Here is a 24,811-nt window from a genome sequence, read left to right as displayed (position 1 = left end):
GTGAACGCGCGCAAAGCTACTGGTCCGGACGGGATTCCCGGCCGCGTCCTCAAGTCATGCGCGGCTCAGCTGGCTGGAGTGTTCACACACATCTTCAACCTTTCCCTCTCTCTGTCTGTAGTCCCAGCCTGCTTCAAAATGGCCACCATCGTCCCTGTACCCAAATCCTCCACCATCTCCTCATTGAACGACTGGCGACCTGTAGCCCTGACCCCCATCGTAAGCAAATGCTTCGAGAAGCTGGTCAGGGACTTCATCTGCTCTGCACTACCCGACTCACTGGACCCTCTACAGTTTGCATACCGCCACAACAGGTCCACTGATGATGCCATAGCCCTGACACTACACACTGCCCTGTCACACCTGGAGAAGAGAGACACGTATGTGAGGATGCTGTTTGTAGATTACAGCTCAGCATTCAATACCATCGTTCCCTCGAAGCTGGACAGGAAACTGCAGGATCTAGGACTGAGCAGCTCCCTCTGCAGCTGGATCCTTAGCTTCCTGTCTGACAGACGCCAGGTGGTCAGACTGGGCAGCATCACCTCATCCCCCATCACACTGAACACTGGTGCTCCACAGGGGTGTGTACTGAGCCCTCTCCTGTACTCACTCTACACCTATGACTGCACAGCCACTAACAGCTCCAACATCATTGTGAAGTTTGCGGACGACACTACAGTGGTGGGTCTTATCACCAACGGTGATGAGACGGCTTACAGGGAGGAGGTCAGCGCCCTGACCCACTGGTGTCAAGACAACCATCTCACCCTCAACGTCGCAAAGACAAAGGAGTTGATAGTGGACTTCCGGAGGTGCAGAGAAGTACACACCCCCATCACCATCAACGGCGCTGCTGTGGAGAGAGTGAGCAGCTTCCGGTTCCTTGGAGTACATCTGGCTGAGGATCTTACGTGGTCAGTACACACAAACAAAACAGTGAAGAAGGCGCAGCAGCGCCTCTTCTTTCTCAGGAGACTGAAAAGATTCGGCATGAGCCCCCGCATCCTCAGGACCTTCTATCACTGTGCCATTGAGAGCATCCTCACTGGATGCATCACCACCTGGTATGGCAACAGCACCGCTTACAACTGCAAAGCTCTCCAGCGAGTAGTGCGGTGCTCTGAACGGATAATTGGAGGTGAGCTTCCCTCCCTCCAAGACATCTACAGGAAGCGCTGCCTGAGGAAAGCGGGGAGGATCATCAAGGACTCCAGTCACCCCAGCCATAAACTGTTCAGACTGCTTCCATCAGGAAGGAGGTTCTGCAGCATCCGGTCCCGTACCAGCAGACTGAGAGACAGCTTTTTCCATCAGGCCATCAGACTGCTGAATACGTCATAGACACCTCAGCTTCACTACTGGAACTTCAACATTATGCACTCCATACTGTATATAAATGCCACTTGTTTTGCACATATTCAACTCTGTATATTTTATATATTTTATTATTATTATTATTATTATTTTTTTTTTTTTTACTATTTAATTTGTAAAAATGTGTATACACACACACACACACACACACGTAGGAAAATATTTAGTATACACATCCAGAAATGCATACACTATTATATATTGTACATATATTTATTAGTTTCAGGTTGGCCATTCTTGTATTTTGCTCGTTTGTGTTGTTGTGTTTGCACATCTCTGTTGCTTGTGGGGCTCGCACACAAGAATTTCACTCGCATGTGCTGTGCCAGTGTGCCTGCACATGTGATGTGACAATAAATTGAAGACAATATAATTACACTGCAAAGCAAGACACGAGTAGGCAAAGTTCTTCATGTTATTCGTGCACGGGAGAAAACCGAAGAGGCGCCGTTCCCTCGCCTGACCCCAGTTGCTCTCGTCCGCTCTCCCGTACCACTGTTCTTTTATTGAGGTTACATGAATATGCATAGGTTCATTAACATATGACGTCTACATAGGTATACATGTGAACAAAGAATACTGTGTGTGTGTGTGTGTGTGTGTGTGTGAGGTCAAGGTGTGACCCTGTGAAGACTCCCCAAACGCTGGTGCCAGGAGCGGGTCCATCTGAACAAAAGGCTCTTATACTTAAACAGATATACGTGTGTTTGCTATACCATATATCAACAAGAGAAGATACGACCTCTCCTAGGAGGTGTGATCTACGCCAGAACACTCTGTAGAGGGAGTGAACGCACTCCCCCTTCATGCTACACAGAGCTGTTACAGACCTCCTAGGATGAGACATTCTTTCAATCTACAAATGATTATACACCTCTAAGCATATATGGTTAAATATTTCTAAGCATAAATGACAATGAACAATACAAATCTAACAAATATTATGTCACTTATTTATGTGCAAATGTTTAATAACGAAGAACATTAAAACATTACTGTTGGCCACATGTCGGCAAAGTTATGTGACATTAGTGACGTTTGTACTAACTTTGTTTTAAAGCCTTTACTTTAAAATATACGCCGTTCAATAGCTGACCTTAATCTTACAGAGAATGATCAAAGCTCATGTAGAAACAAACAAACAAATGAACAAAAGATTTTCTCCTTCATTTCTGTCACACAAAGTTGTATGACACGTTTCCAGCTGTTAGTATCATGGTTGCTAGGCAACCTGGGCAGCACAACGGAGGCTAGACCATCCCATTTCACAAGCCTCGCACTTCCGGCCTTAGCGGTCTTTGAGTGCGCGGCCCTTGAGGATCGTTGAGGCTGCGTACTTTAAGGCTGCAGACCCTGAATTGGGATACAGCCTATATGCTGGAATTCAGCCTTTTCTGATACTATTTCATGTTGGGAAAATAGAATCTTTGTAGAGATTGCCATAATTGTTGTACATTTCTGTGCAAATAATAATAATAAAAATAAAAAAAAACATCCTTAAAATTCAGGGAAATGAAGGACGCATTTGAGGGCCGCATTTCGAGCAGCCTTCAAATTGGGACAGCCTTCGGCGCGCCGCTGTGACGTAATCGGCCTTAAAATGCAGCCTTTAAGGCTGCAGACCCTGAATTGGGATACAGCCATAGAGCGAACGAATCACTCAGGACTCACTAACCCACTCCCTCCTGGCTCACAGCTTCTTCTTCTTCTTGGTTGGCAACCAATGTTAAGGCGCATTACCGCCCCCTGGCTCACAGCTCAGTGGACATTTAGATGAGAAAATATATATTTGACACATTTAACGAAAATACTAATAAAATAAAAATAAACAAAATAAATGTTTATTAAGCAATTTTGATAGGAAATTGCTTAGTTTTAGAAATGTTTTTGCTGTTTTTTGCTCTATAAAATAGTTTTAGTTTTAGAATCACTCATCTTAGCAGTAGGATATACATGAAAATGTACATTTTTGCACTCTCTGGTCAACTGACTCAGTGAATCAAATGACTCAAAAAACCAGATTCACTTTGGTGAGTGACTCATTAAAACTCGATTCAGTAAAAAGAATCAAATTTACCATCACTACTTTCGACCAAAACAGGCGCAGCTTGATGACATCATCAATATGCGCTATCGCGATAGAGCGGTATAGTCAAAATCTCTATCGTTGGCCAAATTTATATCGTTTTTATCGTATATCGTTTATATCGCCCACCCCTAATGTATATAAAAACATATCAGAGAGGGGAAACAAATTGGCCCAGCCACTGCTACAGATATGCGGACGACACCTGGGTCAAAATCAAAACTCAAGAAGTATCCTTCACTGCAAACATCAACGCTGTGGATAAAAACATAAAGTTCGCCAGGGAAGACACAAAGAATAACTGTTTGCCAATCCTGGACTGTGCCGTGCACATTGAAGGGAATGGAAACCTCAACATTAAAGTTTACCGGAAGCCCACACATACACATTCACAGACACATATAGACTAGTACCTCCTCTTTTACTCCCACCACCCTCTGGAACACAAACGTGGAGTAATCCGGACCCTACAACACCAGGCAAAAATATTCCTTCTAAGCCTGAAGAGAAAAAGAAGGAACACACACATGTAAAGAAAGCTCTTAAAACATGTGGTTATCTTAATTGGGCTTTTATCAAGTCAGCAAAGATGCACAGAAAAGAAGATCAGGCACCAACTAAGGAGGATAAGAAGAACAAGTGGAACAAAATTGCCATCCCCTATGTAGCAGGTTTATCAGAGAAACTCAGGAGAGTTTTTTCCAAGCACGACATCCCAGCTTACTTCAGACCCAGCAACACACTCAGACAAAAACTGGTTCATCCCAAAGACAAAACCCCCAAACACAAACTTGACAACGTAGTGTATGATGTACAGTGTCGCGAGAAATGCTCAGACCTCTACATTGGAGAGACTAAACAGCCACTTCAGAATTCAGAATACGTTACTCTCATTGAGTTTTATGCAAGTAGAGGTGACATAGGCTGCGAGATTGAGACACAGGTATCAGAACCTCTTAATGCGTGTTTTGTTTGCGTTTCCACCGGCGTGGAATTACCAAAAATAGAGAGGGCATAGCCGAACATATGAAACAGGAAAGACCGCCGTGTAATCCATTTATTTCAACAAAGTAACTGTATTCTGAATACCACCTTTTTAAATGGTAACTGTAACAGAAAAGTTACTCATATTTTGTATTTTAAATACATAACTTTGGTGCATGTATTCTGTTACTTCCCAACACTGCCATAGTATATAATGGATTTCTTCTCCACAACCATGGCATGTCTGCAGCTTAAACTGTCAGACAAGAGAGAAAAAGTCTCTGTTTGTGACAAAGAAGGCCACAGGAAAAAGAGTGAATCAGCTATTCGAAACAACAAAATTGATGCTATCTCAGAGAGAACAGACAACCTTTAACCATCTTCAGCATTATGTCAAAAATGCTGATGAAACCAGAGCTGAAAAACTCCTGCACTTCTGCACTGGGTCTTCTGTCATCTGTGTTGACAAAATTCTCACGTGCTTTAATGCTGAAACTGGGCTCAACAGAAAGCCTGTTGCTCACACCTGTGGAGCTACCCTTGAAGTACCATGCACTGACAGTTCTTATCCTGAATTTTGCACCGAGTTTGTCCTTTCCAGCAATTACTTTGAAATGCACATCATTTGAACTTGATGGGAGTACTAATGGTTACAGATGTAAATGTTATAATTATCCCTGAGTTCATATATTCTGTCTTTTTTTATTTGTCATTGAAGGATTTGATGCATTCATCGATATAGTGAGCTGTCATCAAGTTAATTTTCTGATGGTTTAGTTGTCTGTTACATCAGATTTCATAAGGACTGTTTACTTTTTAAAATGCTTTGAAAATGACTGCATGTTTCAGTTCTGTTGAAACCAGGTTTGAGGTTAGCATTAAAGGGACAGCTCGCATCAAAATCAACTGTACATATTGTCATTGTTTTGCCTTAGCTTTTGTTTTTACTCCTGCCATCAGCCCAAATAAAGGCTCGCTTTTGTTTAAAGTTCAGTTTCTCTCACTGTCTGCTTTTGGGTCTAGCGTACCCCGCCGTAACACACATTTTCTTTTGGCCTGCTGTTTATCCGCTTAAATTGTTTTGGTGTGAGTTGCCCAGTTTTGGGAGATATTAGCTGTAGAGATGTCTTCCTTCTGTTACAGTTTTTGCTCGTTGCTTGAACACTATAAACCCATGCTTAGACTAAAGTAACACAACTTGAAGCTTTTGTTACCATACCTCAAACACATGTACCCATACCTTAAACAAAAGTGCTGCTTTGCACTCTGGTTGCAATTATGCAACACACTTACTCCTTTATGCAACACACATGGTCCTGCATGCTACACTCTATTTCATACATAAGACACTTCGTTCAAAAATGAAATTTCAGGGTGCCATTTGGAAAACACATGTATCCAAAATACAAAACACATCGGGTAATTGCAACCACTCAAATATACACCTGAAGGCACTTACTTGCAAAACTGAACACCAATTAGCCAACCACAAAAAGCCCTCAGTTTAGCCATTTCAAGAACTTTGCAAGCATGGATGGAGGGAGAGCAAGAGGAAGAGGAGGAGGAGGTCAAAGAGGCCATGCACGGACCCATATTTCTGATGATATAAGAGCAACTTTGGTGGACCATGTCATCAACCACGGCCTGACTATGAGGGAAGCTGGGCAGAGAGTCCACCCACATCTAAGCCGCTTCACAGTGGCATCTGTAATAAGAAAATTCCAACTAGAAAACAGGTCTGTCTTCATCTCACTGCCTTCTACTCCACTCAGATGGTTTTATAGTACTGTTCTACAGTTACCATATCAAGTGTACAGCGTACTGCAGGGTGCTAATGCTCCTTTTGCAGCCAAAGTGGTAGTTTCTGTGAAACATACCATGATTACTTATATTGAAGTACAGTGTTGTACAGTGGATGACACAGTATATACAGTAAAGTACTGTAAGAAAAATAAGCAAACCGATGACAATATGTGGTTGTATTTCTCTAGAATGACTCGAAGACCTTCTGGGGGAGGACGCCAACGCCTGTTCACACAACGGCAGGAACTTGCCGTTGTGGACCTAGTGAGGGCAGACAATGCCATCCGTCTCCACCAGCTACGAAAGCAAATACTTGCAGACAGGCAAGTGTTCAACAACATAAACCATGTGAGCATCACCACCATCAGACGCATCTTGGGAAAACACAGCATCACCATGAAGCAGCTCTACAGAGTCCCATTTGAGAGGAACAGTGACAGGGTCAAAGGACTTCGAGCTGAATATGTACCAATATGCCTTCTGAATGAACAATGGAAATCAAAGACTGCAGTGCTTTATATAAAGTAGACTAGTGTGTTCCCCCTGCTCTGTAAGTGTTTGCATATGATGCAAGTATGTGTCATTTTGTCAACAGAGTTACATTTTGACAAAGGAATGTTAGGTTTTGATAGCAGAGTTTAGGTTTTGAGAGTAGAGTTTCAATTTGGTGCAGATGTGAATGGTATATTTCCCAGTGTTGTGTCATGTTTACTTGTGTTTAGGGTTTTGGCACAATGAGCAAAGTTTTGCAAAATGTGTTCAGGCAACGGGCAAAAACTGTAAATGAAAAATAAATGCACATTACATTTTTGTGTCTGATTTTTTTTTTTTGCTCTACATTAGACCTACATTTTTTTTTTTTTTGCAGTATGCTTACCAGTCAGTAATGTTTTGGTTAAATTATAAAAGCATTTGTGTCTAAGTCTTAAAACGATGGTGAAATGTTTTAATTCTTTAAACACAGAGTCAAATTGACTGCTGACTCACTTTATATCCTGACATATGATTGAGATGGTTTTCATTATTTTATCATCTCTTGCACAAGTGAGTCTGTGTTATGTCATGTGAAAAGCCTTAACTTTTTTGACAGTAGAGACTTGAGAATGATGTTGCTCATATGAAAAGTGCATAAAAATGATCAGAAATAACAGAGTAAAAAAAACAACAACAACATTCTTCCAAATGGTGTTCACTAACATTTAACACAACAGCACCCTCTAGTGGAAGCGCTTGTCATTTCAAACTGTTCAAGAGGCGCTAGATTGTGGACAATGTTATACCAAAAATAAACAAACAAAACCAAAACAAACAACTTCAGATTTAAAGATTTTCCGTTTAAAAGCAAAGCAATAGTTTGTCAGCATTATTTTAAAATATATTCTCTCATACTCTTTTATATTCTCTGTTGAAATTGTTGCCTTTTTGACAGACACCAGTGAAGTAAACTGAAGTAACTGAAGTAAAGTAGTCTGCAGGCTCCCCCCCCCCCCCCCCCCCCCCCAGCACTTTAGAAACTACAATCTTTGTGTGTTTACTAATAAACGACTGTGTTTGATTCTCTGAATTAAAAACTGGCTGCTGATTAAATGTTGTAACAAGAAATACAAACATTGGCTAATTTTTCCGTTAATGTAATATTGCAGATTTAAAAAGTTGCACTTATTTATAGTGAGAATAGAATTCATCATTAAAATGAAATTCAGAATAGAATAACAATCATAGCTAAAATTTCAAAGCATGTAAAAATATATGGTCTCGATGTAAAATGGTGTTATGGTATTTTTTTACAGATCCATTTCATAGAAGCTGTACATGAAATATCATTCCAAGTCCTCTGGTCTGCAGCTCTTATATGCACACAGTCTTCTTCACCATGCCGTGAGCCTCCATTATTGGGTTCATTTTTTGCCCAGTTCCTGATAGGACAATTAACAATAAAGGTGTTTAATGAGGATAAAAAATTAAATATGACACTCCTGACTCTACAGCTCTTTAGCTGTAGGAAAAATTGAGGTGAACAAATGCTTTTCTTAGGACATAGTTATGGAAGAAATAAGCCTACACAGAGTACAGCAAAGTCAAACACACTATTCCAGATAAAAATAATGCAGTGTATTAATGTGGTGGTTAGCACTGTTGCCTAGGTTTAAATCTATTGGCTACCAGAGTCCTCTCTGTGCGCAGTTTGCATTTTCTCTGCCTATGTGAGTTCTCTGTCACTTCCTCCCACAGTCCAAAGATGTGTGCTATCTTAATAGAGGAGAAAATGGATAGATGTCATGAAATATTTAAAACATTATAACTGAGTTCTTCTGTCAGCATGTGCCTAAAAGAAGTCAGTACAATCCATCTTTAAAGTTCTGCTCTTATTTTGGCTCATCCTACTGACATGTAGTCTAAGGAAATTGGAAAGAAAAGTGTCTGGACTTCTTTGAGTTGCTTGAAGACGTTTCACCTCTCATCCGAGAAGCTTCTTCAGTTCTAAGGTCAAATGGTGGAGAGTCCCAGATTTGCCATCACCAGTGTGTGAATGTGTGTGTGAATGGGTGGATGACTGGATATGTAAAGCGCTTTGGGGGACTACATTGGAGAGACCAAACAGCTACTTCACAAGCGCATGGCACAACACAGAAGAGCCACCTCCACAGGACAAGACTCAGCAGTCCATCTGCATCTAAAGGTCAAAGGTCACACTTTTGAGGATGCCAATGTTCACATTTTGGACAGAGAGGATAGATGGTTTGAAAGAGGAGTGAAAGAAGCATCTATGTCCACTGTGAGCGACCATCTTTGAACAGAGGCGGGGGTTTACGACACCAACTGTCTGCCATCTATAATCCAGTTTTGAGATTCTTCCCAGACGCCTCAACGCCCGCTCACATCCTGGGCCATCTGACCTCAGGAAATCACATGATAGGGTGGGGCCAGGTTTCACTATGAGCTCACCCGAAACCCTGGCTGATTGTGACCCACACCCATTTCCATACCTTGGCTCATGTGATTAGGTAGAGGATCATCAGGAGGTCCTTTTGTCCCTCTTTGGGGGGAAACTCCAACTGGGTTTAAATCTGGGACTCTCCACCATTTGACCTTAGAACTGAAGAAGCTTCTCGGATAAGAGGTGAAATGTCTTCAAGCAACTCAAAGAAGTCCAGACACTTTTCTTTCCAATTTCCTTAGACTACATGTCAGTAGGATGAGCCAAAATAAGAGCAGAACTTTAAAGATGGATTGTACTGACTTCTTTTGGGCACATGCTGATGACCTGGATGACTGAGAACCTTCACAGACCTACTGACATGTAAGCTCTATGTTCATGAGAAAACATCTGCTAGAAATTCAGTAAAAGTAATAAACTGAACCACAGTAAAGACTTACGCCAGAGTGAGTGGAGTTCCATCTACCCATTTCCACAGTCCCTCCATTCCATAGTCAGTCAAACCAATCCAAGTGTTATCGTTGATGATTGTAGCGAGAAAGTTCTGTTTAACATGCAAAAAAAAAATTTGTTTATTTTTTAAACAGAATTTAGGGTGTGCTGTTTTTTTGAAGAAAATTCTCAATTTCTTTGACACATTTCTCACAATCAGGTAAATATTTTTTCCTTCAGTGCAATGAGCTAACAGGAACCTGAAAACTAACACATGTCACATCAAGGTGGAGAACCAGTGTGTACATCACATTCATCTTCTGCTTTTTTACATTCTGTTGTCTTTTTCTGCCTCCACACATCACGTTTCTGATTGTTCCGTCGTTAGCTGGCTGACTGCATAAAATATTTATCTAAGCAGACTTGAGGTTTCAATAAGTCATATGTACATTCACAGAAAAGTACAGATTGAGAGGCACCCTGAACCAAAACGGATACTGCAGCATTCTGCAGTGCCATGCAATACCCTCTGGTATGCACCTAGTTGGTCAGGGGTTCATCCTAAAGCAAGATAACGATCCAAAACATGAGTCCAAGCTATCCCAGAACTACCTCAATAAAAAATAACATGATGGTAAACTTAAAAACATGGAGTGGCCAGCACAGTCTGCAGACTTAAACTCCATAAAGCTGGTTGGGGATGAACTGGACAGAAGAGTGAAAGCAAAGCACCTACAAGTGCCTGTTTGATATAACGATGTGGATCGGATGGCAATATGAAAACGTCTATTGTTTCAAATTATGCTATCGCTTGTTTTGTGGTGTTGCAAAATAAACTGTTAACGGCAATATTTTATCATTTTGATGGTTTCTTAAAGTTCTCTCTTTCACTTATATTTAAATTAACCACACTACGGACGGAGAACCGACTGTTTTTATGCGTTGTAGTTAGCAACAACATGGGTAAAACCGTCACGTGGCTCTGCCGTCTGCTTGTTTGTTTTCCACATAAACCTTTCACAATAAAGCTGAAGATCCTATTGAGATTTTTCAAAATGAATCACATGAAATAGTATGCAGAGTGTTTACAGATGAGAAGCTAAAAAGAGCCGTCAGGTGCTAAAAAAATAAACCTTAGAACAGGCTCTTGCCAGCAGCACGTTGTGTAATAAATACAAAGAAAATTGCGGCCGTTTCAACTTTTGCAACAGTCAGTCCAGCTGAAAACACTTCACCCAAGTCGGGTTGCCCGAGCTTCACAGAATTTACAGAAAATGTTACATTTTTGTGATTTATATCGTTGGATGATAAATGTCTTATATCGGGATATGAGATTTTGGTCATATCGTACAGCCCTACATGGGTGTGTTCAACTGTTGTATCTGCCAAATGAGGCTACTTCGATGAGTCTAGAGTTTAGAATACATTTTGATTCTGTGATTTCTTTTTTCACTCAATTGCTTATTTGTGCTATGCTTTCATTTAAGACTACAATGAGACATTAAATAGCATAATTTTTAATAAACAACTAGAAAAAATGTGTGTTCTAAAACGTTTGACTGGTAGTATATATATATATATATATATATATATATATATATATATATATATATATATATATATATATACACATACTGTACCTGTTCTTCAGAGTTCTTCATCACCACCAGATCTGCCCCTTTGCCTCTACAGTCCTGTCTAGCTTCACCCCAGTTACCAGATCTTACAGAGAGGAAATAACAACTACCACTGAATATGCTCCATCCTGTGGGACACGTTTTTTCTGGAAGAAACATCAAACAAGAAACATCAAACAGTAGTTTTAATAGTTATTAACAGTACCTATTACTTATTATGTTAATATAAATTAGTTTTATATTAACATATTTTGTCAGTTAGATCAACTAAACATCACATGTCCTGCTGGAGAATCAAGATAAAACAAATTGTGTCATAAAATAAAATTGTGAAAGCACTAGAACCAAATTGTTTGTGTGCTCATTTTGATGAAGGATGTGACAGATCTAAGTTACCAGTGTTACACACCACACTTTTCACATATTTTTCAGCCTCACATTTGAAAAAAAGCAGTCCTACATATTTATTTAATATGTGGATTGAAGGACATATCCAGGTCAAAAATCACTCCAAGGTTCCCCACAGTGTTACTGGAGACAAAAATAATGCCATCCAGAGTAAGCATTTGGTTAGCTATCGTATTTCTAATCTTTTTAGGGCCAAGGACAATAACCTCAGTTTTATCTCAATATAGACGGAGAAAAATTAGAGTTTATCCAGGTCTTTATGTCTTTAAGACATCCCTGCAGGTTAACTAATTGATGTGTGTTATCTGGCTTCATGGATAGATAAAGTCAGGTGTCATATGCATAGCCATGAAAATGCATGCTATGCTTTCTAATGATACTGCCTAAGGAAAGCTTGTATAATGTAAACAGAATTGGTCCTAGCACTGAACCCTGTGTATAAAGAGGACTCTCCATTTGCATCTCCTCCTGTGGCCAGTTTATTATCCCAGAAGGGTATCTGACAACCAGCAGGGCATAGGCTTGATTGCTTATATCTTGTTCTTCCTGTTCAGCTGACTCCTCAGGACAAGCCTTACTCTCTGCAGTTATTTGGTTGCGGTTTTCCAAGAGGCCTCTTCGTGTTTCCCATTTTCCTGTGGGATTCTCAGGTACTTGTAGCGGTCCACAATGTCTGCAGCACTGACTTCTGGTAGTGCAATCCCCTCATTTCTAACTACCTTCCCTCTCTTTGTTACCTTCCGACTACATAGGCTTATGCAGAATAGCAGTGGAGTCACAGCATCTCTTTGGTAAATCTCGCACTTGATGATGACTTGTACAGTTTGCTTGAAGTTGGCCTGTAGTGTTGTTCTCCACATCTCCACTGAATTCCTGATGAAGGCTCTTAGGGTCCTGGTGGTTCTGGGCATTATAAGATCCATTTGTGAGGCATTGAGTTTATTGGCTTTCTTGCAGTTAATCCAAGAGATGCAAAGGTTGGTCAGCCTGGTCTTGCCGTATTGAGTTACTGCTTTTTTTCCTAACAGTTAGCTAAGACTGTGAGTCTTTGCTTGGCACGCAGTTTTTAGTCAGGTATGGACACCTAGTTGTACTTCTTAGGAACCCCTCTCTTCATCACTCCTTTCAGCTGTTCTCATAGTGGGCTAACTTCTGTCTGTCTAACTCTCTGTGGTTTCAGTGATGGTTACAGTAGGCATTATGCATAATGCTAAATTCACATCTTCAAATAGACTTTTGGAGAGTACTTCACATACTAATGGTAATCAGCCACTGAGGCACTGAGGGTCCAGGTTTCCACCATAGCCCTGATCTTCTTGTAACACAAAAGGACCTGACGCACATAGCATTGCAAGTTTTCAAATGTTTATTTGCAGTGTTTTTCTTGTTCCTTTCGTCTGCATGGATTTCCAGCTTCAGATCGGCACACACCTCACAGTTCTCTTGTCAGGTCCCGCCGACCTACTCAAGTAGGGAAGGCATGATTAGATGATGGAGACCATCATCATGACCTGCACTGATCTGACACCACGCCATAAACACATTGCTTCACCCCTCCCCTGCAGCTGGGCCACAAACCACATACACACTCTTCTCCTTCAGGTGCTCTCATATTCCACACCTTGAATGCACCAGTTGTTCTTGGGGCTTGGAGTGTCAGTCTCGGAGTGTGGGGATTATGATATCTCCATCCTGACCTGACATCCCGGTTCCCTCTCTCCATAGCGTTTGTGTTTTACCTTGTAAATCTCTAGTTGTGATAGCAGGTGCTTTTTCTAGTTGTTCAAATACTTAGCTAGTAGTTGTTTTGATTTTAAACTAGATGTCTTTTCTTTTTGTGTAGTACTCTTTCCAAAGTCAGTACGATTTTGATAAAAGTAGAAAACTATTTGATATTCGTCTTAAATTAATGTTGAAAAGAAAAAAAAGTTTTGATTATCTGAGTGTCTTTGTTGTGAATCTGTGTTATGAACAATGCCTTAACTGTTCTGAGGTCTGCATTAACAGTGGCGAGGCAACGAGACTTTCCAGCATGACCCACCGTAAGGAAGAGGCAGTAACAGTTTGACTGAAAACTGTCAGAGATTTACAGTTAACAAACAGTCAGGTGAGTAAACAACACTGAGACACTTGAGATTGATAATGTGTGGCACGGGTGAATCTCAGACAGAGAGACACACCGAACTGCAGTATTCGTTTACTTTTATAGGTTACATCGTCAATATGCAAATATAATCACATTTCCTGTTACGCAGGTCCTGATGCTGTCTGTGTGTAAGCTGTGTGTGTGTGTGTGTGTGTGTGTCATAAAGTGTGTGTGCTACAAGTCAATTTCTAAGAATAAGATAATGCAAGTCAACTTCTGCGGATGTGTATTTCTGTACTCATCTCTTGCGGTAAATGTCACAGAGTCACAGGGTCAGCTTCCTGTTTCAACAGAAAACTGTGTCTGGTGAAATATGTGAACATAAGTATAACATAACATTTGAAGCATAATCAAATAAAACATTAAAAACTCCCTGACAAAAACGATAGGTTATTTTGGCATTTCATCCTTATTATTGAAATAGTATTTAAACTTCATTCATCAGAATTTCAACTTTATCCTCAAAATTTTAGATTTAAATATAAAAATTCAAAAATTCTATTCATTAAGGCACAAAGAGACAAGGACTTTTCACAATACCTGGAAAGTGAATCCTTGTTTTTCATTATTAACTTTTACAAACACACACAAGTAATTTCAACAGGAAATACACATACTCACTCTGCTTTGACAAACTCTGAAGCCGTTCCAACTCATTTGCCTTTTCAGCAAGGTTGGCCTGCAGAAGGTCTCTCTCCTCAGTCATGGAGGAAAGCTTGTTTCCGGTACTGGACAGATTTGCCTTAAGAAGGTCTCTCTCTTCAGTCATGGAGGAAAGTTTGTTTCCGGTAGTGGACAGACTTGCCTTAAGAAGGTCTCTCTCCTCAGTCATGGAAGAAAGTTTACTACTCACAGCTGAGACATCTGCAGCTGAATCATGAACTAAAATAATTGGAGATGCATGTTTTTGAGACACAGAAAAAAGCTTGTGCATAAATTTTTATAGTTTTTAGACCAAAACTAAAGTATTTCAAATTTGCCTGTAGGCAATGAAAAATGTTCTTAAACTGATATTTATGATAGTGTACTCTATGGGAGAGTATGAGTGTGTGTGTGTCACAGTTCATTCAGCATGGTCTGAAACCATCCAAAATACAAAGTTCAAGACATTTTATTCTGTTCATATGTGGGCTCATGAGTGTTAGAATCAGACTCACAGTAAACACCAAGGGTGATGAGTCCGATTAGCAGGAAAAAACTCAGCAGGCCCAAACAGGGAATCACACCTGAGTGGAAACTCCTCTTATAGTTCCTTGGACCTGAAAAGAGAAACAAACACTAATGAAGTGGAAAATAGTTATGACTGATGATAAAAATATGTCTACTCTGTTTCTTACCTGTGCAGTTTTTTGCATTGTCAAATTTGTCATACTCAGTATTCATATAAATTTCCTCCATCATTTGTTAGAATGCCAGATATTCCTGAGATGGTCAGCTCTGCAGAACAGGCCAGCAATACTGTGAATGCGTCATTAGTTTCAATTTCTTCTCTTAATAACTTTAGGGGAACTAAACTTATCACAGTAATAGCTGGGCGATGTGAAAAGAAACAAAAGTATTTTTTTTCTGAGGAACTTTCAGTTCCCTAATACAAACCAAAAGTGATGGGAAACAAGCTAACACTGTGGGAATTAGAAGATTCTTCATGTGAATCGTTATACAAGTTGCACATTTTGCAAAACACAAGTGGAAACTTAGTCACATAGTTTTGATGACACCATTTTTGCTGCTGCAAACCGCACCAAGGTTTTTCTAGTGCACTAAAATTCAAGCACGAAGGGAGAATTGAGAAGAATACAGAAGTACAAATACTTGATTTTGCACAACAGAGCAGATGAATAAACACAGGGTAACACACATATAAAACAGTGGAGGAAGGTGCACACAATTAAAAAAAAAATCTGAAAGAGATAGGAGACTGCAAGGTGACTTTGGAAATCAATTAGAGGAAGCGAGTGAAGACAGAGGCCAGATTTAAATGATGGAAGCTGAAAACGTATGAATATTGCGAAGAATTCAGGGAGGAGCTGAGACAGGTTCTGGGTAATAATGAAGGGTTACCAAATGACTCAGGGATTAGAGTATAAATGGTGGTTGTGGTGTAGAGAGAGGAAACAAAACAAGAAAACCTGGTGATGGAATTAAAATGCCCTTTGAGGAATTTGCCCAGACAGACTTTTTCCAAAGGCAACTGGATGCTACCAGGAAGAGGTCAGAGGAAAGGATGGAGGAAAAGAGGAAAAGGCCAGAAACCCAACTAACAGGCCGCCTCTGCAGGTTCTGCCACATGAACCTGAAACAGGGCCCAAATAGCCCACATGTTCGCACGGGCTTCCCTGGAGTGGCAGGGAAATATATCTACTGCCCTTCAAAAGTGCAATCTCTGCACAGGCACAAGGGCATGGCCAAGGAGATTACCTGGAAGGAGTTTCAGGAGTCTCCTTTCTACGAGGCAGAGAGACAAAGATGGGTGGAAGAAAAAAGGAAATAGGGGAGAAACTGTTGATATTGTACATAAGATAGTTTTGTTCTAGTTTTGTAGTGTTTATTTTGTTTAAATAAATAAAAACTGATTGTAAATATAAAAATGTAAATAAATTGTGTTCTGTAAAAATAGCAGCACAGCTCTCTTCTTTATAACCTCTTAGAGTTCACCTGTATGTTTACATATCTGTGTAAGCTTACCATCAGGTAATCAGTTTTAAGAAGCTGTGAGTGCTGCCCTGAAAGCTTACATAATATTTCTAAATCACTTCATGTAATGATAACAAGCCATCCTTTCTCTAGTGAGGCCTCACAGCTTTTATCTTTAAAATCTTTCTGGTTGATTTATATCATTAGAAACATGACTGCTGTCTTTTATCTGTGTGACTGTACAGCCTGTTTCAGACATGACAACCAGACAGTGTATGAAGTTATCTTTAATACACGCAGCACAGCTGGAGATTGTCCAGACACTTTCTCACTAATATTTTTGGTTTAGGTATAGTTCATTTCTGGCTTGAAGCTTATCTACAAAAGCAGTTCAATAAGGAGAGATCATGTGGTAAAACCGAACATGATTTATTGAGATACAGAAATAAATGTAACTGTTAGGCAGTTAGACTTCAATGACCCATCATAGCAGAAGAAATCTCAGCAGGGACAGGATTTTACACAAGCCACCTTTTGCAGTCAAGCGTGGGTGAGAGTCTCCTACATTTTTATCTTGTACTTGTTTTTACACCTTTTAATGTCAAAGTTGGTCTCTGTGATTTTTCAGTGTTGGAAAGACTCTTTCTTGCACTGAGGTCTGCTTGTTAAATAAAAAAGTGTAAAATTAAATTTCAATAAACTAACCATAATGCCAGCTCATATGCTCTTAACGCTGCATCTTTAACTCTTTTACAGGATTTGCAGTCTTCTGATTCCTGATGAGTTCCGTAAGTGACAAGCTTACTGACTGTGTTTACTCTTCTGTGTATTAGGTATTAGGAGTAGGTACGGGTGCAGGGGAAGGCTGTGTCCTGGCTGACTCTATTCATGAAAAATATAATCTGTGTTACAACAAGATTGAAATTGAAACTCAGCATTGTTTCCCAATTTTCCAAACCCATATGAACTGTAGCCTCAGCTTTCTGTGCTTAGCTGACAGGAGGGATAGCAGAACAGATGTGTTATAAAATTTTGAGCAATGTCCTTGTACAATATTAAGCTGCTTGTAAAGTGAAGAAAGTAGACACTTTAATCAGCCCACTCCTACAACCTGAAATGTGTGAAAGTCTAAATATTTATCAGAGGGGCTCACTAAAGATGATTTCAACAGGACAAAACTGCTTAAACTACTTCAATCTCCCACTGTGACCACTGGTGCAGGGCAGGATGAGGGTTTGAAGGTCAGTTCCTGCTATTGCAGCATCACTGAGTGTCTATCTTAAGATAAACATCATTTATTTTTGAGGTCGGTTTTGATCAAGAACATAAGTATAGCCTGCATGAAACAACCAGAGCAGGAGGTTCAATCAAGAACACATATGACATATGACACATATCTGCTTGACACGAAAGCAGTGCACACTGAACTCAGGTAACATTTGTTATTAGAGGAGGTCAAAAAGTGTGTCAGTGAGAAATATCCATCAAAAGCATGATTTACACTAGCTGCAGCTCACAGTCAGCAACTCATCAGTTTTGTTGTTCAAACCAAACAAGAATTTTTCACATCATGTTGTCCTGCAGGAACTCACCGGATCACCTCTCCAGCACTTTGATCCCAAGACAGGAATACAATATGCAGAGTTAGTTTAATTGATTGGAATTCAGCTGTCATCTTCAGAGTGTTTCATTTGATAAAGTTAAGAACGAGAAATCAAGTGGTCAGAGCTATCATGGTGATATTCAGGGTCAGATTCTGTGCTAGTGCAAAACCTTCTTTTGGCCTGAAAAAGCTGCTGTGGGGTTTACAACAGAGGAGCAATTGAAAGCCTGCAGGTCAAATTAGCGTCAGGATGCATTTGCAAAAATGTTTCGTGTGAGTAGAAAGTTCTCTGGGTGATCCAACCGTGCGTTAGTTGATATACAAACATGCAATGAGAACATTTCAGTAATTAGCTGTTAAGTGTCACCCAAACATGAGGAGGCCAGTGAAGGAGCCAGTGACGGTTTAACAAAAAGAATACAGTGTGAGTGCAGGTTTACATGTTTCTCTCTGAGAAAAAGAGACGTCGATGTGTTTCTATTAGTGTGAAATCCTTTTTAGAAATTAGGCACTGTGTGAGGTCATTTAGTAAGAGTCAGTGAATCTTTCACAGTTGTAAAACACATAAAAAGAAACAACATAAGTAACGTATGTTTTTTCCCGAGGGTGGTGGGGTAGGACTTCATGTGTGGGTGACTGAGAATGTCCATTTTATTAGATATGTTGTTGTAACTGTTTCAAAGTGAGTAATACATGAATCTGCAATGATTTTTCTTCCTTAAAAGAGGACTGTGTACAGTGTCCATTTGTGTCTGTCTCCACGTTGGGTGATTGTGGAGTATTTGAATATGTGTGCATGAGGGTGGGAATGCCCGTTGGTGGCTGCGTGCGCCTGTTCGACTGTGTCTGTATGTCAGGTCGGTTACACTCCATGTCTCTGGGAACATCTCAGGCCCTCCAAGGTATGGAGGCCTATCTCGATTCACCACACTCCTTGCCGTTAGCTGATGCCCTCAGGCGTCGGTGTGTTGGTGGTTCTGGTGTCCGGGGCTGGGCGCTCAGGTATGTACCGGCTCACTCCCAGTGACTGCTTGGCGGGGTCTGGCACCCGTGGCTCCGTCAGGCCACTTCCGGGGGGTGGGGGGCTCTCAGTCCTCTGGGCCTGTGGCTCAGGTCACTCTGGCACAGCTGTCTGCCGGCAGAGCCCACGGCCACATCACGGGCCCCCTGCGGCTTCTGCTCCGTGGCTGCTGGGTGACCTCTAATCTGGGGCTCTCCTCAACGCTTCCCAGGAGGGTGGCATGGCTGCAACTCCGATAGTCCTCCTTGGGCTCTCACATTCTGGGGGCCTCTGGGTGTCTGGGGCCTGGATCTCCTCCATGCCTGCTACATGCACTGGGGGACAGACTATGGCTCCCTGTTAAATCCAGAATTGAATTCAAAATCCTGCTCCTCACATACAAGGTCTTAAATAATCAGGCCCCATCTTATCTTAATGACCTTGTAGTACCATATCACCCTATTAGAGCACTTCGCTCTCACACTGCAGGCTTACTTGTTGTTCCTAGAGTATTTAAAAGTAGAATGGGAGGCAGAGCCTTCAGTTTTATCTTTTGTCCTGTCTTCCTCTGCTCATCCCAACAGGTTGTGGCAGATGGCTGTCCCTTCCTCAGCCTGGTGCTACTGGAGGATTCTTTCTTTTAAAATGGAGTTTTTCCTTCCCACTGTTGTCAAAGCGCATGCTCATCAGAAATCATATGATTATTGGGTTTTTTCTGTATTTTTCTCTCATCCACATCAAAAGGAGCAGGTTAAAGTGGTTCTGGCATCTGACAAGGATTCCTCCTGAGCGTCTCCCAGGTGAGGTGTACTGGACGAGCTCCCACCAGGAGGAGGCCCTGAATCAGACCCAAGACATGATGGAGTTCCCCTAGATAAGCTGGAGGAGGTGGGTGTGGAAAAGGAGGTCTGGAGTTCTCTGCTTAGGCTGCTGCCCCCACAACCCGGCCACAGATAAGTGAAATAAGTAGATCAAATATAACTTGGTGTTCTAAAGAATATTGTTGTTTCCTTGCAGGACACCAGGAGAGATGAGCCCTCCATCACAGATGGTGTGGTCACCTGCAGGTTCAAGGTCATTGCATCTCCAGCCCACATCTACTGCCACTGTACTTAAGGGAAGTTGGGACAATGTTAAAGACTTTCGTCAGACAATTGCATTTGGATGAGCTAAATTCATGACAGGCACTCAAGCAGTAATGCCTCGACTGACAAACGAACATACCAAGCTTCTGTGTTGTTTGAGCCAGAGACTGCACTTGTGGATGAACAATAAAAACATTTTATATTTATTATATTAGTAATGTAACTTGCAATAAAAAGTTATGGGAAGCTTAAACTTAGTTTCAGAATAATTAAATCTGAGACTTTGTTTTATTGAAAAGTTATTAAAGTTTTAAAGTGTGTGACAAATAAAATAATAAATTATTAAGTAACACCAGCTACAATATTGGAAATATGTGTGTTGTTCAGCAGAACAGTGTCCAGTATGTTGGCTGAAATGCTTTAAATTTGAAAATAAAAGTTGGGCTGATTTTAACGCATTACAAGGAGTGTTTTAATTATTATTTTCTAAATAAGCAGTGTTTATATTACGTGTAATGAAATAAGTTCAAGGATAATAAAAGGTAATGAGATTTAATTGCATTCAACTTATGTGCAGCAAAACTAAAAATAAGTTACGGAAGTGTTCAAATAATATGTGTGCTTTTAAAAATGCTCGTCTATTTAAAGACTACACAATCTGTGTTAATTCTAATTATACCACAATCCCTTGCCTGTTGTGTTAAATATACATAAACAGTATGTGTTATCAGATGAAAGTACAAAACTCTCAAGAACCCCCCTCCTAAATTTCAGGTGGCATTTTAAAAACATGCCATGACATAACACACAGCTGCTATAATCATACAGTGAGGTCAAATGTCAATTATCGTTATAGGTTCTTGCTATATGTTATAACATAAACACAGCACAGTTGTAAGAATAATAGTTTATAGGTTCTAAGGCTTTTTGTCAGTTTAATAGTGAGCTTTACGAGACTCATTTTCGTGCCAAAGGCTTGCACAGGCCTAAGTTCCCTTATGACAACTAGAGCTGGAAACAAGACCTCAAGCGATCCTAAGGCTAATTAGCACGGCTAGCATTTAAAAAACATCTGTTAAATGTTGTCATTGCTAGCATATACCTGTATTACAGCATGGTAAGTAGCGAGAACGCAAAGTTTTTGTTACCTTTGAAAAGAAAAATGTGAAGCTGTAATATTAGCATGAGCTATGCTAATGTTATTCACTGAAACAAACATCTCAGGTACTGACTTACTGCTTTCTAATATCTGTGTTTATTTCTGGATATACCTACATGGTTATTAGACATCCCACATAAAGGGTGACAAAGGCAGTAACTATAAATGACCATAACTTTACTGTAAATTACACTGATGGGCTCAGTTCATATAGTTATATCACGTGCACACGCATGTTAGCAACCATAACCATGCAGGCTGTTGGTATATGAATGCTGCGCAAGGTTCCAGCTGTTCCTTTACACTTGCTCTTGGATTTGTCTTGACCTGCTCCAAGCTCAGCTTGTGGAAAGATAACTTTTGGAGAATATTTCTACAGAAAGCAGATTTTACTACAAAGCAACAACAACTACTGCATCTTTGGATCTTTTGTACTTGTGTTTCATCATAACAGCAAAGCTTGAAGATCGTGGACCCCGACTCGTCGACAGCCACCAGGTACATTTCAAAATTTCTTCAATTATTTCAAGAATCACTAGATGACTATAGTAATTTTACAGGTTCCAGTGTGAATATCACGTTTTAATGTGATCAAAATAAGTGTGTTCTAAGACTTTTCCTGGCAAATCGCTTTTATGCTTTAAATTTTCCAGGAGAGGTGTAGAATTTATTACCGACTGGTGTATGAATGTGAAAAAAGGTTTTACTTTGATTTGAAGCCTTCAAATTTGACACTTTTTTCCAATGAAATGGTTAAAATTAGCTTAAAATTCGTAAAATGCCCCCCTCCCCAAATATACATATGTATATGTGTATATCGGTTTCTATGGTAACAGCATCTCCTCACAATGTTAGGACATATAGGAGTAAACACACCAGGTCCCCTGTAGGTCCTGACATCATTTTCTTCTCAAAGGCTTCATTTGAATAAACTATAACTTTTCCCCAGCTACATATGCGATGATAAATAAAATAAAATGAAATAATATAAAAAAGAATATTAAAACATCAATCATAGTCAAAAATAATCATAAAGTCAAACTGTTACAAAAATGTGTTTTATTTTTAAAATTGTGTGTGGAGTTCTACTGCCTTTTTTGCATTAGCAATATTTAGGACATGGAATTGGTACATGGGGAGATTAAATGTTTCGTTATATTTTACATCGTTAATGAAAGAATTAAAAAAAATATGAGAATGAGCTGCTAAATTATTTATGGGTTTTCTGCAGTATGCTATTCATGTCCAGTTCTTTACAAATCAGTACCTATTATCCATGACCTAGTCCAACGTAGTGTTTGCATAAAGGTTTAAAAAGAACAAATAAACAAAATGAATGTATACAAAATACAATACTGTTACCTTAAAAGTGTAGTGTGCACAGAGTGAGCTGCCTTGGCAGAGATTTGGATGCTTCACTTAATGATTGTGGACATAGTTGAAATCTTGTTTTCTTCTCACATGAACAAGTAAAGTGTCATTCAGTCTGATATGAATGTAGCCTGTAGCTTTAGCACTGGGTGCTTACTACATTCCTACTGTTATTTTAAACTTTGTTTCCTTACAGGCTGTCTTGACTACATTGTTGAACGTCCCAAGAACGAGACCTTTCTGAAGTCATCAGGATCCTTGATGACAGTCTCCTGAGCGCCATCTCTTCTGATGAAGCGTGGGACACTGATACCGTGCGTGTCAGTAAAGGTGAGTACATCGCCCTCTCATCCTCCCCCTCTTCTCATGAAGAACTGGATGCTGATGCGTGTCAGTGAAGTGGAAGGTGAGTACCCCCTCCCCACCTTGCTTTCTTGCACTGAGGTCTGCTTATTGTAAATATCTTGTACTTGTTTTTACACCTTTTCATGTCAAAGTTGGCCTCTGTGCTTATCAGTGTTGGAAAGACTCTTTCTTGCACTGAGGTCTGCTTATTGTAAATATCTTGTACTTGTTTTTACACCTTTTCATGTCAAAGTTCACCTCTGTGCTTATCAGTGTTAGAAAGACTCTTTCTTGCACTGAGGTCTGCTTATTGTAAATATCTTGTACTTGTTTTTACACCTTTTCATGTCAAAGTTCACCTCTGTGCTTATCAGTGTTAGAAAGACTCTTTCTTGCACTGAGGTCTGCTTATTGCAAATATCTTGTACTTGTTTTTACACCTTTTAATTTCAAAGTTGGTCTTTGTGCTTTTTCATTGGTGGAAAGACTCTTTCTTGCACTGAGGTCTGCTTATTGTAAATATATTGTGTTAACTTGTTATTTTCTGTTTTATCGCGAGAGTACTGTTGCCCGCGAAGGGTTGTTGTTGTTGTCCGTATGAAAAATGGCGGAATGAATAAAGCGCTGTGAATGAGAGTACGACGTCGTGTCTTTTGAGTTAACATTGGTAGCAGAGGATGGTTTCCAATTACAAAGTACCACCAAAGCTTGATGTAGCCAGGCCATACGAATGCTGGAAGAATGAAGTCAACATCTGGAGACGAGTTACGGAGCTGGATAAAAAGAAACAGGCACTCGCGGTGGTGCTGGGCCTCGAGGGAAGAGCCAGAGAAACGGCCATGGAGATACCCGCAGACAAAGATGACGGTATGGAAATACTGCTTGCAAAACTTGACGCGGTGTTTCAGAGAGAAGAGAAAGACCGCGCTTATGAAGCCTACTCGTGTTTTGACTCCATTGCAAAGAACCACAGCGTGTCCATGGCAGACTACATTATAGACTTTGAACAGCGTTATAACCGGATGAAAAAGTGGAGGAGTGTAACATTACTTTGTACACTAAAGCCTCAATGACAGACGCTGAAATTTTCCTGACTGAGGCACTGGGGTCAACCATTATTGATACTGCATGTACACGTACAGTTTGTGGTCAGAAGTGGCTAGATAGTTACATGCGTGACCTCAGCCAAGGCCAAGTAAACAAGCTGTTGCAATCAGAAACCCCCAGCTCCAGACCATTTCGCTTTGGGGATGGTATTGTAGTGTATTCCAGCAGAAAAGTGAAACTTCCAGCCAAAATTGGACAAACAAAATGTGACATTGAAAGTGAAGTAGTTCCTGTTGACATTCCACTACTACTGAGCAAAACGTCTCTCAAGAAAGCAGGGACTGTTCTAGACATGGAGAATGACAGTGTTGTCATGTTCAAGCAGCCTGTTCCTCTAGAGCTCACTAGTTCGGGACACTATTGCGTGGACATTAGAGATGAAAATACTACAGAAAGTTGCAATGAAAATGAAGTTCTCATGGTAACTGCTGAAATGTCTACAAAAGAGAAACAGAAAGTCCTTGTGAAACTTCATAAGCAGTTTGGTCATGCATCTGCAGAGAGGTTATTGAGGCTCATCCAAAGCTCTGGCAATACAGATAAACAATGTGCAGTTATTCTACAAGAGATAGTTCATGACTGTGACATTTGTCAGAAATATTGCAAAACCAAGCCGAGACCTGCTGTTGGTCTACCCCTGGCTTCTGAGTATAATGAGACAGTAGCGATGGATCTACATGAGCTGGAGCCCAATGT

At 40.4% G+C, this 24,811-nt stretch overlaps 1 protein-coding gene and 2 long non-coding RNA genes across 4 annotated transcripts; 2 read left to right on the top strand and 1 right to left on the bottom strand.

Annotated features, from left to right (window-relative positions):
* Positions 1-890: 890 nt before the first annotated feature.
* Positions 891-15,258, bottom strand: LOC309690753 (uncharacterized protein). Of its 2 annotated transcripts, none has more exons than XM_082508067.1 (6): positions 15,149-15,258; positions 14,969-15,070; positions 14,433-14,693; positions 11,261-11,403; positions 9,629-9,732; positions 891-1,329 (listed from the first exon to the last, which is right to left on the bottom strand). In XM_082508067.1, exons 1-6 carry the CDS (start codon positions 15,210-15,212, stop codon positions 1,314-1,316), a joined length of 690 nt encoding a protein of 229 aa, XP_082364193.1. In that variant the 5' UTR covers positions 15,213-15,258; the 3' UTR covers positions 891-1,313. The 2 variants fall into 2 exon arrangements, with proteins under 2 accessions (XP_082364193.1, XP_082364192.1); XM_082508066.1 differs by lacking the exon at positions 891-1,329 and adding an exon at positions 7,750-8,166.
* Positions 15,259-19,278: 4,020 nt separating this feature from the next.
* On the top strand, positions 19,279-20,587 carry LOC309691054. The gene is made up of 2 exons (XR_014271872.1): positions 19,279-19,936; positions 20,066-20,587. It is a non-coding gene; the product is annotated as an uncharacterized lncRNA (long non-coding RNA).
* Positions 20,588-21,063: 476 nt separating this feature from the next.
* On the top strand, positions 21,064-23,154 carry LOC309691309. The gene is made up of 3 exons (XR_014271949.1): positions 21,064-21,250; positions 21,747-21,790; positions 22,860-23,154. It is a non-coding gene; the product is annotated as an uncharacterized lncRNA (long non-coding RNA).
* Positions 23,155-24,811: the final 1,657 nt, after the last annotated feature.

Source organism: Aulonocara stuartgranti, assembly GCF_965226115.1.
Source record: "Aulonocara stuartgranti genome assembly, chromosome: 16".
NCBI lineage: Eukaryota > Metazoa > Chordata > Actinopteri > Cichliformes > Cichlidae > Aulonocara > Aulonocara stuartgranti.
The sequence above is the reverse complement of the archived record's forward strand: the minus strand, read 5'-3'. Positions and strand labels throughout refer to the sequence as shown.

Excerpts from the sequence above, each read along its gene's own strand:
- LOC309690753 (XM_082508066.1), bottom strand. The coding sequence starts at position 15,212 with ATGATGGAGGAAATTTATATGAATACTGAGTATGACAAATTTGACAAT. Across the intron at positions 15,071-15,148 it reads CAATGCAAAAAACTGCACAG|GTCCAAGGAACTATAAGAGG; the intron begins GTAAGAAACAGA and ends TTCTCTTTTCAG. Across the intron at positions 8,167-9,628 it reads GGAACTCCACTCACTCTGGC|GAACTGGGCAAAAAATGAAC; the intron begins GTAAGTCTTTAC and ends TTGTCCTATCAG.